The following is a 21,818-nucleotide window of genomic DNA, read 5'->3' as shown; positions in this document are numbered from 1 at the left end:
AACAAAGGATTAAATCAAATATCAATTAAGTCAGGTTATAAAGTCAAATCAGAATCAAAACTCAAACTCTAAGTCCTATTTAGTAAGAATTAAGTCAGAAACCAAACTAAATCTGAATTCAATTAAGGTAAGATAACAAATCAACCGAATCAAATGAAAATCATGTTATCAAATAGGACAGACAGAAATCCAAAGATATGAATGAAATCTTCGCCAGAGATTCATGGCGCATACAGAAAAGAATGGGGAGGGTATGGTTAATCATAGTCTTTTTGTAATCTTCCCTTCTTAAGCCTGATGGTGCATAACATTCTAATAGCTTCATTAATCAGCTAGCAAAAATAATAGCTAAAAGCAATAGAAGGATGTCCTGCATGGATTCTCAAATACGAGCAGAGAAGTAATTCCATCCCATCTTTAAGCATTTTAAAGGGTTATAGGCCGGGAGCCAGAATAAACGACACGTTTAAAAGGTTTTGTTAGTAATTCTAGAAAGGAACAGATACTGTGTAAGTCTTGTGTATCTCTGGGCGGTGTGACGGGGTTGGTGCTGGGAGTGCCAAGGCCACACAAGGAGCCTGTGCGGCGTGCTCCAAGTGGGTTAGCCTGCTGCTCGAGGTTTTGTGGGCCTCCCTGAGTCCTTCTAAGTTTTCACCTAGAGTTATCAATCATGTCAGTTTCACCCAAAGTATTTCTGTTACTTTGGTGTGATAAGATGTTGGAAAATCCTTACATGAATATTCTGAAATAAATGTACCCATTTTAATAACATTATTCAATGTTACGTTAAGAGCATACAATATATTAATGCATTCTTTGTCGATGGCGATGACAGTTTCGTGCCTCTGAGTGTAATCAAAGAAGGTGGCCTCTGAGGAGTTCTTGGCAAATCATCCTGTGGAAAAGTGGCCCATGTGGGAGAATAAATTTTCCATGGATGTTGTTGCGAGAGAGTGAAGATTCTCATTTATTTCCAGTTCAGGCCAGGTATAATACATGTAATTACATCACTGAAATATCCTCTTTTTGGGTAGTAAATATCCATCAGTCCATATGAGCCTGTGGGTCAAAAGTGCTGTTACCGTGTACTTGTGCTATGGCTGGTCTACATGTTATAGGCTGATAGGCTTTTACCCCCAGTAGTGTTTTGTTTTTTTCTTTTTAAAGATTTTATTTACTTATTGGAGAGAGAGAGAGAGAGCACAGAGAGTGAGCACAAGTGTGGGGGGTGCAGAGGGAGAGGGAGAAGGAGGTTCCCTGCTGAGCAGGGAGCCCAATATGGGGCTCGATCCTAGGACTCTAGGGCCATGACCTGAGCCAAAGGAGGATGCTTAACCGACTGAGTTCCAGGGCACCCCGACTCCCTAATAGTCTTAACAATGAAAGTTTACATTGTCCTGTATTGTTACAACCAGATGGCCTGGAGGTGTCTAACTGTAGGAGAGACTCTGTCTGTTCAGAAGAAGACATCTTCCCTGTTACAATAATGTTTCTGATATCATCCCATGCTCTCTCCACTAGGTTATGGATTCTGTAGCAACTATTTCTTTTTAATTGTTCTCTTATGTAGAATTTTCTAAGATTGTGAATATTGTTGGAGGGCTTGGATCTTCCGGGCAATGTTACAGGTAATTTCAGTCTGTAGGCGTGGTAATGGCACATGGCTGAGACAATGGAATGTAGTTCTCTGAATGCTGGGGAGTTCTTGGAACCTAAATGACCTGTTGCATTAAATAGGGGGTGAACATGTTCTTTAAAATGCAAATAGCTCCTCTTAAGAGCCTGGATTTCTGCTTCTTGTATCCCAGAGATAATTCAATTAGAGATGATACCTAGTCCTACCAGGAATTGTAGGGGGAATTTTATCAACAGGTGGTAAATGATCATGGGTGATCGCTTCTATTTTTGTTGTGTAAATTTTACACTCAGGTTGTATATAGAACAGACTGAATTGTTCCTTTTGTTATTTCAACTCTCTGTGACATAGGTTTGTATACAGTTCTCACAGAATTAAGTAATACAGGTTCAAACATATTTGGCTTGAGGATTTTTGGTGTTGGTTTGGTAATGCCATATGTCCTTTGTAGTTTCCAATGGAAAGTTCTCATACAATGTGTAGTATTCTAACATCTCTCATACAATACATGTATTGTACATGTTGGAGATACAATACATATATCTCCAACGATACATGGGCCTGGGCTATTGGGTGATACACCATACTTGTCCAAGGTAAGTCCTTTAGCTATGTGAATTGGTATAGATGAATCAGTTCTGGTTATATTCTCAAAGGGCCCTGCGCCCACCATGTGTGTGACGGCTGGATCAATGAGAAGAAATACTGTTGCGTGTCTGGGTCAATCTGTGTTACTAAGTCTGCATTAAAATCCTATTGTTTCCCACCGATCACTTCCTTTGTTATGTTATAAAGATTGACTGTCGATTTTGATAATAAGGTGGCATCATACATGTCGTTTATCTTGAGCCATTTACAAGAAGAAGTGTCGGAGGTAGGATTAGTGTTGGAGCGATTGAGTTGTTGAGTTGTGTCTTAACCCATGTAGGTGTGAAAGGATCTGAAGTGGCTGGATTCGTAACTGAAGGCTATTAAAATCATCTAGAATATGATCACAAGTAAAGATCGTATTGCCCCGTTTACCTCTTAAGTGCTGAAACTCATTTAGGTATGACAGCACAGGTGTTACAGGCTGTTCTGGGAACCATTCTGTTTTAACGTTGGGATGCCCACATGTCCAGCAATTAGTCATATTAACTGGCAGTTTGTCAGTTGTGATGCTAGCCTGCAGTAGGGGACCATCTCTGGAAATATTCTGCCATGTAATATCGGATCTAAATTTTGATAAGCCTGGATGATGCCCACCATTCCATTGCACGCTATATCCCATGTCAGCCGAGCATAACTTCAACTCAGCTATACCATTAAGTGGGAGATGCCCAATCATGGTGTTTTTTCAAGCTCTGTGAATCCATTCCGTTATGAGTTGGTAGGCAAAAAGTATCACCCGCTGAATTTGAGCTCATGGGTCCTGCTGCAGAGCAATTTACTAGCCCATCAGAGTAATGCCTGTGCCCTATAAACCAATGTTTTAAAGTCAAGTTGTTTCAAATTGGTAGATGTAAAAATATCCCTTTGTGTGTGCCGCTGCAAGGTTCAGTGGAAAGCATTCAAGAATGGGTTTTAAAAGCATTGGTCTTGAAGCATTGCCCCTGCGTAGGTGTGGTAAAATTACCTTTAAAGCCTTTCAGGCATCCCCATGTCCAATTATAACATAATTGTTCCATCTAAGAATGCAGGGTTTGGGGTACATGTAAATCAGGACTAGCTTGACGTGTGAAGCGGTGATCCAGCTGTGTAAGCAAGGTTGGTCCTATTTTTAACTTCCAGTCTAATTCTGTGGGTGCAAATGTTCCATTTCCTCTCGTATAAAATCCTTCGGGGGTTAGGTATGTTGATGAAACCTCAGCATACCAAGTGCCACGTGTATTATGACCTTGTCAATCTCGGTGTCTCGTGCAAAATTGGCCAAAAAATAGAAAGTTTGGAAAAATCTATCAAATAATATTCATACTATGTAACATTATTGTTGGTGGATGTGATGCTGTAATCCTTCGGGCGCCCAGGTGGCCCTGGAACTTTGTCTAGGGGTGGGTTAAAGTGTGGAAAACGATATCATGAGGGTTTAGCAGTAGTAGCGCCTGCATTAGTGTTAGTAGTAGTTTCTAGATACTCATGTTTGTCATATGTATCCTCTTGTTCCGTATCCAGTTGCTACCAAAATTCATATCACGGGTTGCTGAAGGATTTGTGAGTGTATAACGAGGTTCACGCGGGATGTCTAGATATCCTGCAGCGTGAGCTCTATGCTGGGTACATACGTTTCTGCAGTGAGGTTATATAAGACGGAACTAATGTTTTTAAACTCAGTGCATGGGGTTAATTCCATGCCTTCCCTTAAAATTTTGTTTGTAATACGAGTGGCATATTTGTTTGAGATATTATTAAAGCCTTCATGGAATGAGCATGATTCTGGTCTTTCAGACTTTATCCCGTTCTGTCTGCACTTACCTAATGTGTGATCTATTTTATGTATAGCTCCATAAATGTATACAGTCTGTAAGCTAAGAGTAAACATTTTGTCAGCTAAGCTTCATATCATTACCGTAAGTGCCAAAGGGTCTTCACATTGCTTTTCGAGGTCTAGTACAATTAAGCACGTATGTAATTAGCTCTGGAAAAAGGGAGATGTTATTGTATAAAATATAGCCTGGTATGTGTTCGGGCAGTCCTGCTGTGGTTGGGGCATGATTTGAAAAATTGAGTTTTGGGCTGGTCTGGTCTTGTGGTACAGGGAAGGTCATGTCGTATTCAGGAGCTGAAGTATTATTGGTAACTCTCGTGTTTCTCAGGACAGTGGCCGTATTTATGATTAAGATACATAAAACTGGCCACCAAATCTTGGCAATCGTGTGGTATTTGTGGGTATGTTTCCAGCCTAGAATAATATCCTCTATTATCTCTCTGATTAATCAGCCTTTGTACATGTTGACAATAGTATGTTAAAAGAAACAAATATCAAATAAGTGACCTATGTCTGTGGCCTCCAGTAGTCCTTGTGAAATTCCTAATGCTGCTGTTAGATCAGTCAAGAAGCAATCATTAGGGGTGCCTGGGTGGCTCAGTGGGTTAAGCCTCTGCCTTCAGCTCAGATCATGATCCCAGGGTCGTGGGATCGAGCCCCACATCAGGCTCTCTGCTCAATAGGGAGCCTGCTTCCCCCTTCTCTCTGCCTGACTCTCTGCCTACTTGTGTGCTCTCTCTGTCAAATAAATAAATAAAATCTTAAAAAAAAAAGAAGCAATCATTAAAATTCATATGCCTCATGGGGGTTCAGCACATCTTGGCATTCGAACCAATCGGCACGTGCCTGCTGTGACCAGGCGTCTTCATCTAACCCCAAGAGGTCTGAGAGGTCTTTCCAGGCTGCTTCCAAAGCAGGGTCATTTCTGGATTGTCTTCCTGAATTATTCATGCCGAGTCTAGATCTCTATCAGGAGATTCTTGGGAGCCTGGTATGGTAGAGTCCAGTATTTGGTGCATCTCTCCATTGTGGAAAATATTATTTTTTATTTTTTAAGATTTTATTTATTTATTTGACAGAGAGAGCACACAAGTAGGCAGAGAGGCAGGCAGAGAGAGAGAGGGAGGCAGGTCTCCCGCTGAGTAGAAAGCCCCATGCAGGGCTCGATCCCAGGACCCTGCGACCATGACCTAAGCTGAAGGCAGAGGCTTTAACCCACTGAGCCACCCAGGCACCCTGAAAATCTTGTTCTTTTAACACTTTGTCAATTAGGCAGATTGTATAATCAACTAGGTTTCTGCATAATAGTTGGGTCCTGTTACTACTGTGGCAGTTTGTGTGGTGGCAATAGGTGAAGTATTCAGTCAGTTCAGTCAGACCAAAAATCAGGACACAATTTGGTAATTATTAAAAATGTTTTCCCTAGCAGCTTCATTGCCGGAAACTAGATCAACACTGCATATTTTTATCCTAATTGATGGTGCAGTTGGTGTGTGTGTATCTCTTGTCTTACAATGACAAGTGGCCGCTGTAGCAGTGAATGGGGACACACGGATTGGAGGCAGTACATGGCAGTTTTCTCATCTATCATAGGAGGGATGTTGTATGTTACACATGCCTGGTGTGCTTGTACGATATAAGGTCCATGTGAGGGGGCTACTTGCTAGTCAAAGTATAATGCCGCAGGCATCGGATGATGCTGGTTCGAATGCAGTTTTCCCCCAATTATTCTTTTTTTTTCTATATTTTTCCAAGAGAGCATGAGTGAGGAGAGGGGCAGAGGGAGAGAGAGAATCTTCTTATTTATTTATTTATTTATTTATTTATTTGACAGAGATCACAAGTAGGCAGAGAGGCAGACAGAGAGAGAGAGAGAAGCAGACTCCCTGCCGAGCAGAGAGCCTGAAGCGGGGCTCTATCCCAGGACCCTGAGATCATGACCTGAGCAGAAGGCAGAGGCTTTAACCCACTCAGCCACCCAGGCACCCCGAGAGAGAGAATCTTAAATGGGCTCCATGCTGAGATGGGCAGGGCTCCATCTCAGGACCCTGAGATCATGACCTGAGCCAAAATCAAGAGTTGGATCCTTAACCAACTGAGCCACCCAGGCGCCTCACCTCCCTCCTCCAGTTATTCCTAATGTAGGCCCATAGGGGGAAGGTTTGGGATTTTCTGAAGTTGTAGCTATCCTTTGGCCCCTCAAGTCCACTAAGTGTTTCCATGTCTGTGAGCAACAGTATCCTGTAAGGAGACAGAATTGTCCCTCGGTTTGGTTGCTACCTTATATGGAAGTTTGGGCGTGTCTACTTGTACCTCCTTTTCTCCTATATCTGGGGCAGAAGGTTTAAGATCTTATGAGGACTATCTTTTTGTAACCTGTCTCTTTGATTTAGCATAAAGCAAGCCACATCCAGGGCCTGTTGAAAATTCCCTTGTCTTTCTACCAATAGTAATTCTGTTTTTAATAATCCACTAAATCCTTCTATATATCCAGCAGCCGTAGGGTTATGGCTTGATGATAATGCCATTCTAAGTTCCATCAATACAGGGCTTTTTAATTTAATTTTATTTATTTATTCGACAGACAGAGATCACAGGTAGGTGGAGAGGCAGGCAGAGAGAGAGAGGTGGGAAAGCAGGATCCCTGCTGAGCAGAGAGTTGGATGTGGGGCTCAATCCCTGAACCCTGGGATCATGACCTGAGCCGGAGGCTTTAACCCACTGAGCCTGAGCCACCCAGGTGCCCCAATACAGGGCTTTTTAACTGAGGTGGCTGTCAAGTGAGTTCCCTGGTCGCTTTCTACTGTTACTGGTGCTCCAAAGTGAGCTGCCTGTGATTCTAGAGTATGTATGGTTGTGGGCTGAGGACCTCGATGCAGCCACCGCTATCCCCAAGGCTCTGTATATGTATCCGGTGGTGGTGGTGTGCTTCTGAGGATAACTGTGATTTTAGCAGTCCTGTGAAATCTATTTGTATTATAAAACTAAATGTAGTGGGTTTGTATGCGTCTATAGGTGCGGCGTACCCGTATTTGTCTATCATTTGTCTACAACATGATGTATCCCTGCAATGTTCTTTTTTATTTCCTGCCAAGTAACGCTGGGATTTCTGTGAGCTGTTTGAATATCGCATGCGTTCCTACGTGTCCTTTCTATGTATTGCCATAATTGAATGGTTGAATGAAGGGTTTTCGGCGAAAGAAGATAACTGATATATCTCTGTACCCAATAAATAGTGCTGTTGTGTTTGCTCCGCTACCCCACACATGGAGTAAGCCGTCTGCATCAGATATGTTCTGGACAGAAATCTGTCCTAATCTGAGTTCAGCGTGAATAGGTTCCCTATCGGCCACTACTTCTTTGGGTTGTCCTTGCCTCTGATTATGATCTACCACTCTTTTCCTTCTAATCGTACGTCTGCTTTGATAATCATCCCCCCACTGTGGAGTTATCATAGTCTCCTGGGTCCTCAGGATGGGGGACCTGTGGTCCCAAGAGTGGTTTGTCCTTTAAACTTAAATTATCCATCAATTTGGCCTTCCTTATTATTCTGCTAGCTAGCTCCTTGCCCTTTAATTCGTCCTGATCTAGCCGCAATGTGGTTTTCATCATTAAGATGAGAACCTCTGCAGGGGGGAGCTGGGACACTAACAGTTTTACATTTTTAGGACCCTTGGGATCTATGATTACTTCTCCTGGGGTCCTAGCTGTGAGCCTCCCTCTGACTTCTGCTTCTGTAGGGTACCACAGGCCTTCTATGCAACGTCTGACTTCTGGATCATCCCACCCTCCTTTTTAGATACTTACCTAGTGCCCGTATTTTTCCTTCTTATATTCTAGTCGCTGTTATTTAAAGTTTCCTTACCTGTGTAGAATTCTATTTCCAACCTATACTTGGGATATGTATACAGGTTTTTATACAATTTTTGTTCTTTCCTTTAGGTTATGGATTACTTTGGCCCCTAGTGGCATGCATTTATGCAGTATTCCTGATGGCTTAATTTTTCACAAGCTTCTGAGTGCCTTTCTGAGGTGGTCTCCCTCGGTTTCCACTTTAGCTAGTTCTACCTCATGCCCGATTTGCAAAGGGGTAAGCCAGAGGACTGGCTTCTGCTGCCAGCTACTCCCTGCATAGAGCGGGTCTGTTTGGTCCTCCTGTTCTAATACCTTAAGATCTCGCTCCAAGCAAGACATGCAGAAGGTCTACATTCATAACAAATTTATTCCCCAGCTTATTGTTTCTAATTCTGCTGTAGTCAATTCCAGCAAGACTCAAGGAGGGTTTTGTTGGTTTTTTCACCCCAATTTTTCCAAATTTCCTAAAAGCACCTAGTGAGTCAGTGACATGGAATCCTGCCGACTAAGCCAACTTTTGCGAGCTCGCTATAAAGGCCGGTACACGAGTGGCGTCTTTCCACGGTGTCAGCTCTATTCAGCGGCAAAGCAAGGTTGACATGATTGTAAAGCAGGTTCAGGCTTCCAAACTCCGTGACATTTCACTACGCATTTAACTGGGCTTCATACACGTCGCCCGAGACTAGCTATAATACAAAGTCACACCACAAACAAGATACCAGAAAGACAAGAAGTTAATGAACCAAAGCCAAGTCAGTCGCTGGGCACCACGGAGAGGAGGCCTCTGCCTGGTCCGGGTCAGCCCTCCATGCTCGCCGCTTGCTGTGTTCACACCGCGGGGCATCTCTGTTCTGCTCAGAGACGCAGCAAGCAGAGCCTTCCGGGGCAGCGGCCTCTCCCGCGGGGTCAGACGGGGAAGGTCAGCGGCTGGAGAGTCCGACAGTTCGCCGCACAGGTCCTCCCTTCTCGAAGGAGTTCGATCAGTCGCGGGCCTTTGCAGGCCTCTTCTGGTCCCAGTGATTATCAGCCCCCGGGTTCTTCCAGGTGCTGTGGCCTCACTGATGGTCAGTCCTTGGTGCTGCCGGTCTGTGCCGGTTGGGGTGGGAGCTGGGGTCAGCTGCGCGGCCGTTGGCGGCTTTCCTGATTAGCTCGCTACTTGACATGAGTGACTCCATCTTGTTCTCTCCCCAGGGCCCGGCGGGATCGGGAAGCCATTGCTCCCCTTCGCTCTGGCTGTTGATTTAGCACTCAGTTTACTCAGCGGGGAGCGCAACCCGCCCAAGGGCGGTCCCCGCCGGAGCAGAGGTCCCCCGCGGGCGACTCGGGCCCTGCCAGGGGGGCGCGGAGTTATTACGGAGCCCGGAGCACCGGGCACAAGAAACTTCAGCCGCCGCCCACCGCGCGGTCTGCGAGACCCCGTCGGGCCGGTCCTTCAGGCGGGGGGACGCAGGCGAGTCCTCACGGCCCTTGAAGTTTTCCCGCGGGCAGCCACGCGGGGCGCCGACCCCGGCCCGGCCGCCTCCCGGGACGCGGCGGGCGCCGGAACAAAGGGCGCCCAGCGGCGGCGGCGACGGCGGCGGCGGCGCGGGCCGGGCGGAGGCTTGGGGCGGGGGCGGAAAGTGGGAGAGGAGGCCGGGCCGGCCGAGGGCACCGGGCGCGCTTCCGCCGGCCGCGCCGCGCACGCCGCGGTAAATGGGAGGCTCGGCCGGCAGGGGCGGGGGCCGCGCAGCCGGGGAGTTTCAGGAACTGGAGGAGCGGGCGGCGGCCGGAGTCGCCGAGCGCCCAGCGGCGGGGCCTGAGCGCCGAGACTCGGGGCCGAGGCGGAGTCGCCGCCGCCGCCGCCGCCGCGCCGGGGCCCAGCCGTAGCCGCCGCCGCCCTCGCCCGCCTGAGGCCGACAGCCGCGGCGCCGGAGAGGAGCCGGCCGTCCCGGGCCGCGGGAACCGCCCGCCATGGCCACCAAGGTGAGGGGCGCGCGGCGCAGGCCCGGTCGGCCGCTCGGGCCCGCGGCGGCGCGGGGAGGGTTGGGGCCGGGGCCGGGGACGCGGGCGGCGGCGGCGGCGGCGGCGCCGGCGGGGCCCAGCCAGAGCCCGCCGGGCGGGTCACGCGGGTCTGGGCGATCGGGGGCTCTGCTCGCGGCGCGGGAGGGTCTCGGGGCGGGACCCCTGGACGCCCGCGGCGCCGTCTGCGAAGTTTGCGCCGGAGCTCGGGCTGCGGCCGGCCCGGAGCGAGGGAAAGTTCCCGCAGCCCGGGAGCCCGCTCGGGGCAGCCGCCCGGCCCCTGGGATCCTCGGGTCCTGCCCCGAGTGGCGGCCACTGCCCGCCGCCGCCGTGGGGAGCGCCCCTCCCTCCGCCGGAGGGTGGGATCCCGGCCGCGCCGGCAGCTTTTGGGGGGACCCGAGCCCCGCCGGGGAGCACGGGGCATTGCACAGGACGGCCCGCGGGCTCGCGCTCCCGCTGGAGGGACGAGGCAGACTGAACGCCCCGCGCCTCCACTTCCTTCATTTTTCTTGTGTGTGTGTTTTTTCTTTCTTTTGTTTTGCTACCTTTTCGGTTTGAATGGCATTTCCAGCGTGAGGAAAATACCGAGAGGGAAATGACTGCGCTTTCAGTACCGAGTTCGCTTGAAAAAAGGCGCAGGCCCCGGTTACGTGGTGGAACTTTGACTCGAGCTTGGTAATTGGCCAGAAGTGGTGGTTTGCTTCTTTTAGGGTATCGTTCGGGGCCTGAGCGGTCACCCTTTGCTACCTGAGCGTCCAGGAGTCACCCTCCCCGCCTGCCTTTCCTGGGGCGTTTTCTTTAGTTCTTCCTGCAAAGTGGTAACCGGGAAAGTCACAGTCGCCGAGGATTCCTAGTAGGAGACCCCTTCGAGAGCTAGCGATGTGGTTTGGGGAATGGCTTGACTTTGCAGATAGTTTCTGTGATGTCGCCTTTTTTTCAGCGCTGGCACCCTCTTCCATGTTTATGTTTGAAGTCTCTGAGCCTTTGGGTTGGCGAAAACCTTATTTGTTGTTGCTGTTGTTGTTGGGTTTTTGTTTTGGGATCCCGCGTAATTCAGGAAAGGATATACAGTTTGAAATCCCTTTGAACGATCAGATTGTCTTATGTTATTTCAGCCTGTTACAGTTTGTGCTCTGAGTCTGCCCAAGTGCAGTGTTTATTTTTTTAAAAAATTGGAGATTTTCCTCCAGGGAATCTGTCGTCCCCTGTTACTGAAATAATTACCTGCTTGTTAATACATTAATGGCTGTGCTCTTCCTTGGTTTTGTTAGATGTGGTCCAACTCGGTAACTTTTTAACCTAGATAATTTTGTGTTGATCTTTTTAAAAGCAAAACTGGAGTCAAGGATCTCTAAGGAAATTTGATTTTGAGGTTTGTTGCCAAACATTCCAGAAATGACCAATTACACGTCCTGTTTTGCACTCATCTTGCAACCTTAAAAGCTGTTTGGGGTAGATGTGTGTTCAGTGGAGGTCAGTGTTGTGGTGTTTTGCACTCTGATCTCATGGCTTGTACTGGGTCCTTTCAGGAGGGCTAGGGTTAGGGTTAGCCACGAGTGAGGTATGCATAATGAAAACTTGATAGTTAAAACCAAACTTAGTTTTTCTGTAAAGGTGAAAAGAACAGTGATCCTTGTACTAAACTTGAATTGCATGTGTCCTCCCTAAACCAAGCCTTAAAGCACGTGTCAGCCCTTCCTACCTTTTTACCAACGCCACTCTGGAGGTAAATTCCTGTGATTCCAAGTCTGTCTGTCTCCTTTCTAATCACTCTGCCCCATGGGTTCATCTCCATATTCACAGGATGGCAAGCCACTTCCAACGTAGAAAGCAAAGGAAGAGCAGAGAAGCACTTGTTAAAAGAGGACCCTAACTCCGATTTCTGCTCTTCCTACTTGCTGGTGATCCTTGTTCAACCCAGTCTCCCCCCCCCCCCCCACATTCTTACCAGGGAGGAGAGTTGTCCTTGTTTTCCTCCCCCCTGCAGCCACACCCCTGCCTTTGCTGACATCTGAGTAGTTTGGGGTTTTTCCTTTCCTCGCTTTAGTTGGGTCCGTGGTAAGAATGCACTCAGTAATAACTTCTAACTTTTTATGAAATTTCAGCTTTCTGTGGCACTTGAACTCTGGCTGCAAGCCTCAAGTGATGAAAAACACACACAGTATCTGCTGGGTTGGGTGGTGTGAGTTTCCCTTTGAATTTACCAGAGAATGGCCTCTGTTCTCTCCAGAACTAATTTTCTTATGTATTGCTCTGATGTATTTTTTTTTTTTTTTACAAAGATGCAGTTATCTTTGAACTGTAGTGAATTTTAAAATCTGGTATGTTCACAATGGAAAGAAATTATCTTTTAGAAGAAAAACTTTAATTGGGCAGTTCTTTGCTACCAAAGAAAGTTAATCAGTAACCGCACATTTTAAAGGGATTATCTTCTTTGTTTCTAATCGCTACTCTGGAGGATGCTGAATTCAGTTGTAAGCAGGTACTTTATTCTGACTCCAATCTTATCTCCCTTAACAAATATGGTGCGGGGCTAATATTATTAGCCTGTGAAGTCTTGGCTTCTACTGAAAACCTCAGAAGGTTGTATTTTAATCACAATCCCATGTGGATTTGGGAGTAAATGAAGTCTTATTTATTAAATCCTGGGAAAGAAAAAAAAAATTTTTTTTGGCCCACATATATCAATAGGAGCATGACAGTAGTTAATGGAAGTTAATCCATGGCTGTATAATTTAGCTGTAATTTCCATGTCAGAGTTAACCTTTGGTAACTAAGTTGGTTCCTTTTGTGCTTACATAGTCACTTTCAGGAGTAATCATTTTAACAAGACTTTGGGAGTCCCGGATGCACTTTTTTCTTTTCTATCTCCAGCATCTAAAGTGGAATATTTGTGGTAGTGCTTGGTTGAATTGAGTGGATGTGGAATATTGAAAATATTGGTAGGAAATGAGTGAATTGCTCAGGTCTGTTCAATGATATACATTAGTGAGAGCAGTAAAAAGCATCTTTTGTAGTCTCTCCTGAGCAAAAACCTCTTTATTTGAGTGACAGAATAGAATTCTTTCTATTCAAATCTAATGTTAAGCCTTAAGGATTAATGGTGGATTTGATCGTTTTTTAAAAACACTGTAGAAAATGCTAAGTATTCAATTTTGTATAAAAGTAAGTTTTAAATGTCCCCACTGTGCAGGGAGCCCAATGTGGGGCTCAGTCCCAGGACCTTGAGATCATGACCTGAGCCGAAGGCACACGTTTAACCGACTGAGCCACCCCGGTGCCCCTAATCGTGTGTTAGCAAACTTTTCCTTTTTAAGTATACATGCACAACGAAAAGTACACATCTATAGTTCAGGTATTAGAAATCTTTTTAAAATCTAACAATTCAGTTTACTAATGAGGAATTGGTTCTTCTGTTTTCAGGTACTTGAAACAGACCCCATACTTCTGAGACTGTAACCCATGGTTGTTAGAAGTGTGTTTGATTTCCAAAAGTAGAGGGTGTTTCTGTTTGTCTTTTTGTTAATGATTTCTAACTTAATTGCATAGTGAACAGGGAATCTGATTGATAGTCATACTATAGCTGAAAATTTGTTGAGGCTGACTTTGTACCTGTCTTGTGGTCTGCTTCATAAATGTGCCACCTGTTCGTAAAAAGAAGACGTATATCCACTACTCAATGTGTGTGTTCTGTGTATGACCATTAGATTGGATTTATTGACTGTGTTGTTTGTATCTGTATCCTTACAAACTCTACGTGATCCGTTGTATCTAGCTGATCTTTTGTCTACTTGATGGAGATGTTAATTAAGGTGGTGTTCTAAAAAATCTCTAAGTTTAGGGCACTAGGGCCCCTGGGTGGCTCAGTCCATTACGTGTCTGCCCTCAGCTCAGGTCATGATCCCAAGGTCCTGGGGTCAAGCCCTGCATCAGGCTCCCTGCTCAGTGGGGAGCCTGCTTCTCCCTCTCTCTCTCTCTCTCTCCCTCTCCCACTGCACCCCCTCGTGCTCTCCCTCTCCAGTAAATAAAATCTTCAAAAAATATTTCTCTAAGTTTCAAAGTAGTATCATCTTCCAGGTGAATTGAGTTTTTTTCAGTGCGTAGGGACCCTCTTTATCTTCAGTGTGTCTTTTTCCTAAGGACAGTTTGTCTAAAGTTAATACGGTTTCACTAGCTTTCTTTTGGTAAGTATTTGCCTGGTATATAAAAGCCTATAGCTGAATTTAACCTCTGTATCTGGTCCGGTGACCTTTGTGACTAGAGAGTTTTATCTGCTTTTACTTGTGTTCACTGATGTGTTTGGTTTTCTGGCTACCATCTTCTGGACTAAATGAGGATTTTTTTCCCCTCTTCCTTTTATTCTACCTGTCCCCTCCCCAGCCGTTTGGAAGATTTGTTCTATATGTCAGGTTTTTTTCCAGTGGTTATCATAAGCATGCATGTTACCGTTTCTAAGTTAAAGTTCGAAGTTACTCACCATCGTGACCCTCCTTCTGAATTACAAAAAGGTCTTCAGATATGTAACTCTGATCATGTGTCCCAGTATGGTCAGTTACTGCCAGTATTAGAATTCTGTCTTCTCCCTCAGAAATTAGACATTCTTTTAATTTTTTTTATAGAGCTAATGTTTATTTAGATTTAATTGGATTTTACCATATCTTTGCTTATTATTTCTGTTTACATTCCAGTCCTCCTTTCTGGGATAATTTTCGTTCTGGTTAAAGTGGATTCTTTGGAATTTCCATTGGGGAAGATTTGTTGTTGGTAATCTTTTGTGTGTGGAAATGTATTTTTGCCTTATACTTGAAAGATAGGTTTCTAGGTTGACGGTGTTTTCTCTCAGCCTCTTTGCAGGTGGTGGTCCCCTGTCTTCTTTGGGCTCCCCAAGTTACTCCTAAGAAGTTAGCAGTCTCATGTTGTTTCTTTAAGATGGCCCAACTCCTCTCTCTCCTGTTTTCAAGACTTTCTGGGTAGCATTCCTACCTTGCAGTGTTACCACAGTCCATGGTTTTGGATGGTTTTGACATCACATGAACTTTATTGGGTATGTTGGCTCTGAGGATGGGAATTTCAGTGGTTCTAGAATAGTGCAGAACTTTTCTAGAACTTTCTGGAACTCATGGAACTTTCTGTGACCATGGAAATATTCTGCGTTTGTGCAGTCCCACATGGCAGCTCCTGACATGTGTGGCTAATGAGAATTTGAAATGTGGTTAGTGTGACTGAGGAACTATTGTAAATTTTAAGCCAAATAGCTACATGTGGGTAATGTAGCCATTGTAGAGAGTTCCCAGAAATGATTACTCCACGAACATGCCTCGTCCCCGTTCTTTCCCACTGGAACTCGAATTAGCATGGCAGAGTCCAGCAGACCTCTAACTTGGTACTTCAGCGTGCCATGTTCTTTCTCTTCGTGCCGCCTTCTGGATCATTTCTGTGGCTCTTACCTTTGGTTCAATACTCTCTCTTTCTCTGGGCCTCATCTGCTCTTTTATCCACTACTTTTATTTCAGTTCTCTTCTGTTTTTAGAAATTACATTTGGTTCTCTTTCAAATGTGCTTGGTCATTTATAGTCTTATGCTTTGCTCATGCATTTAAGCTTCTGTTAAGCATCTTAAACATTTATGGTTTGTGTCTGTTCTGGTGTCTGCAGTCTAACCCAGCCATCTGTGTCTATTCACTCTTACTCATGGTGCCTTGTTTTCTTATGTGTTTTGTATGTTTGTGTTTTTTGTTGTTTTTGTTTTGTTTTGTTTTTTTCTCCTGTGAGTTGCTCATTTTCCTTGGAACCTCATCTGAGGGAGTTCTGATACTCAGATTGAAGTCATAGTCTTCCAGGGGCAATTTGTTTTTGCTTATGCTGGTCTCCTGGGGACACTACATTCTTGTGGTACTTTAATTCCTGCCTCTGTGTTCTTCAAGCCATTCTGGTAGCAGAAATACCTTGGATGTCAGGGGGAAATTTCCCTTGACATTGATAAAACTGATAAAACAATTTTCCTTGCTGCCCACTTTGGAATGACAGATTTTCTCTGTTCCCCTTACACCGAAGTCCTTTTGGGGTGCCAGTGTCTAGCTTAACACAGGCATCTCTCTCTTATACCTGTGCTAGTTCACCTTCTGCATACAGACTCAAACTCAGGGTGTCTGGGGTCTCAGGGTCTGGAGGAGACTCCTAGAGTGGAATCCTGTCTCAGCACATACTTTTCTCCAAGGGTTTCTGCTCTGTTCCTCTGTGACCTCTCTAGAGGGCTTTCTTTTTGTGCTGACTCAGCAATGTGTTTTAAAAGGTGTTTGTTTGTGTGTGTTTGTGTGTCTTTTGATTTTATATTTTATTCAGCACTTTAGTGTTTAGTCTGCTAGTGGTTCAGGGTGTTGGCCGCCGTGTGTGCTGGAACAAAATCCAATTCAGGTTTTTTGTTTGTTTGTTTTGTTTAGATTTGTTTATTTGAGAGAGTGCACACATGGGGGGAGGGACAGAGGGAGAGAGGATCTTCAAGCAGGGTCCCCACTTAGTGCAGAGCTCATTGTGGGGCTCCAACTCAGGACTCTGAGATCATGACCTGAGCCAAAATCAAGAGTCAGACGCTTAAAGGACTGAGCCATCCAGGCACTCTCTCAAGTCATAGCATTCTTTTTTTTTTAAGATTGTTATTTATTTATTTGATGAGAGAGAGGGAGAGAATGAGAGCAAGTGAGCACAAGCAGGGGGAGCATCAGGCAGAGGGAGAGGGATAAGCAGGCTCCCCACCAGGCAGGAAGCCCCAGGTGGGGCTCGATCCCAGGACGCTGGGATCATGACCTAAACTGAACACAGACGCTTCACCGTCTGAACCAGCCAGGTGCTCCAAGTCACAGCATTCTTTGTAACAGACCACAAAGTGAAGGAAGGGACTATGCACACACATAGAGTCAGTCTCTTCTTTGGAGGGAAAAACGTGAAAAAGCAAGGTAGTTAATGCATTTTAGGGGAAACCAGACCTTAAGTCAAGTGATCAAAATAACAGACTGTGGGCATATTTGACTTTCCAGTCCGGGTTTCTTTTCTCCCCCCTCCCCTTGTTGACTATTAAAAGCACATGATGGGCTTAGCCCTACTTACTCATTTTTCGATATTGTAAATACAGTGCCTGAGGATGTTACTCAGTATGACTCAATTCTCCTAAGCTATTTTTAGTCTCTGAAAGTGGCGTCCTGTAGTACCACTACCTGCAGAGGCAGGAGGCAAAATCACCTGTTGGTGGTGGTTCTTGACGTCAGAGAGACTTGTAAACTTCAGGGGTGAAAAATGCCCCATTCGTCTGGGAGCTGTCACCTGTCCTCATTCCAGGCCTCCTTCCTGTGACCTCTGAACGAGCTCAGTCCCAGGCGCTCCGCCACACTTGGGATGACCGCTTGGGATGACGGCTTGTATCGCCTCGTGCTAGCCTCAGAGAGCACCTCCCCGAGTGCTGGCTCCTGGACCCCAGCCTTTCTCCCCACACAGTGGCGGCTCCTGGTGCAGCCACTCCAGCCCACAGGGCTTTCTAAGGAACCATGTCTCGAAATGCCTGGTATTTTCTTTAGTTCGCGGAGTGAATTTTTACCCTTATTTTATCACATCAGTCACTTTGAAGGTATGTCTGTGACACATCTTGGCAGTGTGCGTGGCCAGACTCTGCTGTAGGGTCCAAGCCAGCGGATACTCCACAGCCTCTCTGTGCCTCCCTGTGCTGGGAGGAAGGCTGCTGACATCCGGATCCTTGCCTGAGAGAGTGGACAGTCAGAAACTAACGAGCTGTTTGAAAGGCAGCAGTTAAATGTCAGTTGAAATGTATTCTCTAACCCAAAATCACAGAAGAGGGCTTGAAAATGCGGATCTTTGTGTTAATAGTTTGTCTCTTTCGTGCTGGCTGCTCTCAGGACCTTCCTTTTCGTCTTTCAACCTGTTTTGAATTCTCAAGATTTTGAGTAATGAGTATTTGTTGCTTTTGTAATGAGGAAGAAACCAGGTTCATTTTTTTTTTTTTTCCAATTCAAAAGCTTATTGTCATTAACCGGGCCCTGAACACAGATTTCCAGTCTTACCCACCTTCTGTTAATTTGCTTTGAATTATACTAAGATGAAAAAAGTGTTTTTAATTAATGCTTATAAATAGTAAGTGGTACTTCAGTAGAAAAATGCTAATGCATGCAGGATTCCAAATGGAAACTTAAAATTTTATTTTACTTTCTGAAGCACCATTTTTTTACTTCTTCCACGGGGGAGAAAGTATGGTTTTTTTTTTAATTTTTAAAAATAACTAAAAACTTACTAAAAACCAGCACTGAACCGGAAGTTCTTTAAAAATTGCTGCTTTATACATACTTTTGTAATTTTCACCAGCCTGACTATCCCCTTTCCTTCAGGAGCTTGAAGGAAGCGAGACGCTCGCTCTCGAAGGGCCAGCCTGGGTTTTCATCGCTTCCTACGTTCCCCATCTTCATGAGATTTTGGAATCAAGAGTTGAAGATTTTATAGCCTATTTATTGATGTGTCAGATCTTGTCTTGTGATTTGCCCTGCCCATAAGTAAAATACATTCAGTGTCCTCAAACCACCTCCCCAACCTAGAAAGCCCAGTAGCTTCTAGATTACTGAGATCTGTAGTTACCTTATATTGTAGTTACCTTATATTGATTTGTCTTAATCATTTAAAGCCAAGCGGATACCAAAGAACATGGAGATTGTGTTTTAAAATTCTGGTATTTAAACTACCCCTAGAATTGACTGCTGTATTTATAAGATTTTAAAAACCATTCCCCTTTTTGATAAGTAAAATCATCGCATTCTGTTTCTGTAGTTTGCATTATGAAAGTAACAGGTAGGTCTCTAAAATGCAAGTAGTACTGTTCCTCAAACTCCCCTCTTCTCTGACCCATTAGCAATCTCTGCTGTAAAGAAAGATGATGGCAGTGGTAATAAGCATCCTTTTGAGACAGAAATTGGACTCTTACCAAAGTGCCTGAATGTTTTATGAGCTATGATCGTGTCTCCGAGGCTTCAGGCACTGGTAGAGCCGTGGTACCCCAACAGCATCGCACCCCGCCCCCCGCCCCCGAGCTTGTTAAATCACAGATCCCTGGGCCCCATTCCACCCCCCACCCCCACCGCCCGAGTCTGGGATTCAGGAGGTAGGACCCAGAATGCATTTCTCCCAGTTCCCAGGTGATGCTGATGTTGCTAGTTTGGGACCACACTTTGAGAACCACTCTGTGGAAGATGGAAAAAGAAGAGCTAGAATCTGAGTTCTGTTCTTGGTTCATCCTGAAAACCTCCTGTTGGCTCTAAAATGGGGAGGGCGAGGGGCGCCCACACCAGCCTGCCTGTGAGCAGTGAGTATGGTTTCTTGTTTCAAGGACTTTAACTGCGTTCAGTGATGCTGAAAATCAAAAGATTGGTATTCTCAAGGAGAGGCTGGTTTCTGGTCAACTTGTGGTTTTCTGTAACTTTTCAGTGTCCTATTGCTGGGTCATTTGTATTCTATGCAAATGGGTGTCTGATTATTATGGTGGTGAGGTAGCTGCGGCTGGTTATTAACTATTTCCTGTTGCTTTTAAGACTTTATTTATTTCACAGAGACAGGGAGAGAGGGAACACAAGCAGGGGGAGTGGGAGAGAGAGAAGCAGGCTCCCCACCAAGCAAGACCCTGGAATCATGACCTGAGCCTGGAGAGAGAGAAGCAGGCTCCCCACCAAGCAAGACCCTGGAATCATGACCTGAGCCTAAGGCAGACGGTTAACTACTGAGCCATGTAGTTGTGTTTATCATTAGAGTTCACAGTAATCAGCCTTCATTTATTTGCTTTGTATAGTATGTTCCCAATGTGGCTGTGTAATGATAACACTTTCTAATTCATGGTTTTCTGTGTGAAAAATCCCATTTTTAAATGATTTTAGAAATCAGATAATCTATGATATTTGCATAAATCTAAGTTTTTAAAAAACTCTTATTGTGTAGTATGTACCTGTTAATTTTGGTGAATTTGAATTGCATCAGGTTCAGTTTTCCTATTTTCTGTTGAGGAACTAACTATACAGGTTCCTCTGAGGCCCCCATAAAAGTGTTAAAGAAATAGAATTTTGTTAAAGAATTTATTAAAGCGAGAGAAAAGGATGAGTGCAATCCCTGAACTACAAAGTCCACCTTTGAATAATTGATTGGTCTTGGACCCATGCATGAAGACAAAAAAGGTGTGCTTTGGAGGCTAGCTTTGTGACTGAGAGCCTGCCTGTGTTCCCATAACTTGCCTGCGGTATCTCTGAGAATTACCACCCATCTAAATCAGACCGGTGCAGACAGCTACTTTAAAATCTTTGTCGGCATTTATACCATTCAGAGTCTTTTGTTAGATCCGTAAACATTATATACTATTATGGAAAGAATACATTTAATTTTTACTGTCTAACGTTAACGTTTAAATATTATTACATATAAATATGTATGAGAATTGTTAAGTATGCCAAAAAAATCAAATGCATGGGTTGTCGTTTTGTTTGTTTCATTCATCAGCCTTTACCCAGAACTTACAAATTCTGTAAGTGCCCATGCATGTATATCTTTCTACTCTGGAAGAATTTATAGACTAATGGGGAAGACACTCCCGGGTGCTGCTGTAGAAGTACATGCCATGTACAGTGAGGGCACAGTGTCCACGTTCCTGCATTGACTTTCATTGGAAACTTAAGAGTAAAAATGAATTTATGTCAATAAAGAGACGATAGTTTGAAAAGTTTGTGTAAAAATGGAAAGCATTAGGGCTGCCTGGGCGGCTCAGTCGTTAAGCATCTGCCTTGGGCTCAGGTCATGGTCCCAGGGTCCTGGGATGAAGACCCCCATGGCATCATGCTCCCTGCTCAGCAGGAAGCCTACTTCTCCCTCTCCCCCTCCCCCTGCTTGTGTTCCCTCTCTCGCTGTGTGTCTCTCTGTCAAATAAATAAATAAAATCTTTAAAAAAAAAATAAAAGCATTAAGTACTCTGACACACATTAGTCATAATAATTCAGAGGAGGATTGTTTCTCTGCTGGAGGATTAGGGAGTGGCGTTAGATAAATGAGGACACATACTCAGTTCGAGGTCTCTTTTAAAGCATTCTTTATTAGTGGCTGCCCTTACAGGACAGAAAGTACATTTCACAGAAAGCAGATGTTTCCAGTCTCCCTGGTTGTGGTCTAAAATTTTGTCTGAGACCGACCACACTAAGCCACTTTTAGGAATCCGTGAGTGGCACGTGCCACGCAGAGTCCTGTGTGGCTTTTCCCAAAACCCTGTGGTCGTGGACATAGTCCCACGGTGGTTCAAACAGATCTCCTTTTGATCTCCAGGTTAGCAGTTTAATTACAACGTCTGGAATGTTTGATGTGCCTGGTTCGTAGTACTTCCGGTTTATTCTGGATTTAGGGATTCCCGGCTTCAGGGGATCAGATGTGGTCATAGACTGTGTGTCGTCTTCACTTTTGCTGGTTCTGTTTTAAAAATATATGTCCAGTTGTGTTATTAATAAAATATGGTTACATTTAAAAATGTTAATGTGGGGTGTCTGGGTGGCTCAGTGGGTTGGGGCCTCTGCCTTCGGCTCAGGTCATGATCTCAAGCTCCTGGGATTGAGCCCCGAATCGGGCTCTCTGCTCAGCAGGGAACTTGCCCCCCCCCCCCCCGCCCCGGCCCTCTGCCTGCCTCTTTGCCTACTTGTGATCTCTCTCCGTCAAATAAATAAATAAAATCTTTTAAAAAAAGTTAACGACTTCATAGTACTTTTTGGACATTATATGTACTTCTCAGCGAATTACAGTGTTGTGTAATTATTGTTACTTGTGCGGTGATGTATTAATTTTGAGGGGCACC

At 45.0% G+C, this 21,818-nt stretch overlaps 1 protein-coding gene across 2 annotated transcripts in view; it reads left to right on the top strand.

Moving 5' to 3' along the window:
• Positions 1-9,535: 9,535 nt before the first annotated feature.
• The window catches only part of SNX9 (sorting nexin 9), a 104,959-nt gene continuing 92,676 nt past the window's right edge, over positions 9,536-21,818 (top strand). Inside the window, exon 1 of one of the 2 annotated variants that reach the window (XM_046005522.1) lies at positions 9,536-9,917. In XM_046005522.1, coding sequence (XP_045861478.1) covers positions 9,906-9,917 — 12 coding nt within the window. In that variant the 5' untranslated portion in view covers positions 9,536-9,905. The remainder of the gene's footprint in view (positions 9,918-21,818) is intronic. The other variant, XM_046005521.1, reaches the window with a different exon arrangement.

This window comes from Meles meles, chromosome 5, assembly GCF_922984935.1.
Source record: "Meles meles chromosome 5, mMelMel3.1 paternal haplotype, whole genome shotgun sequence".
Taxonomy (NCBI): domain Eukaryota; kingdom Metazoa; phylum Chordata; class Mammalia; order Carnivora; family Mustelidae; genus Meles; species Meles meles.
The sequence above is the reverse complement of the archived record's forward strand: the minus strand, read 5'-3'. Positions and strand labels throughout refer to the sequence as shown.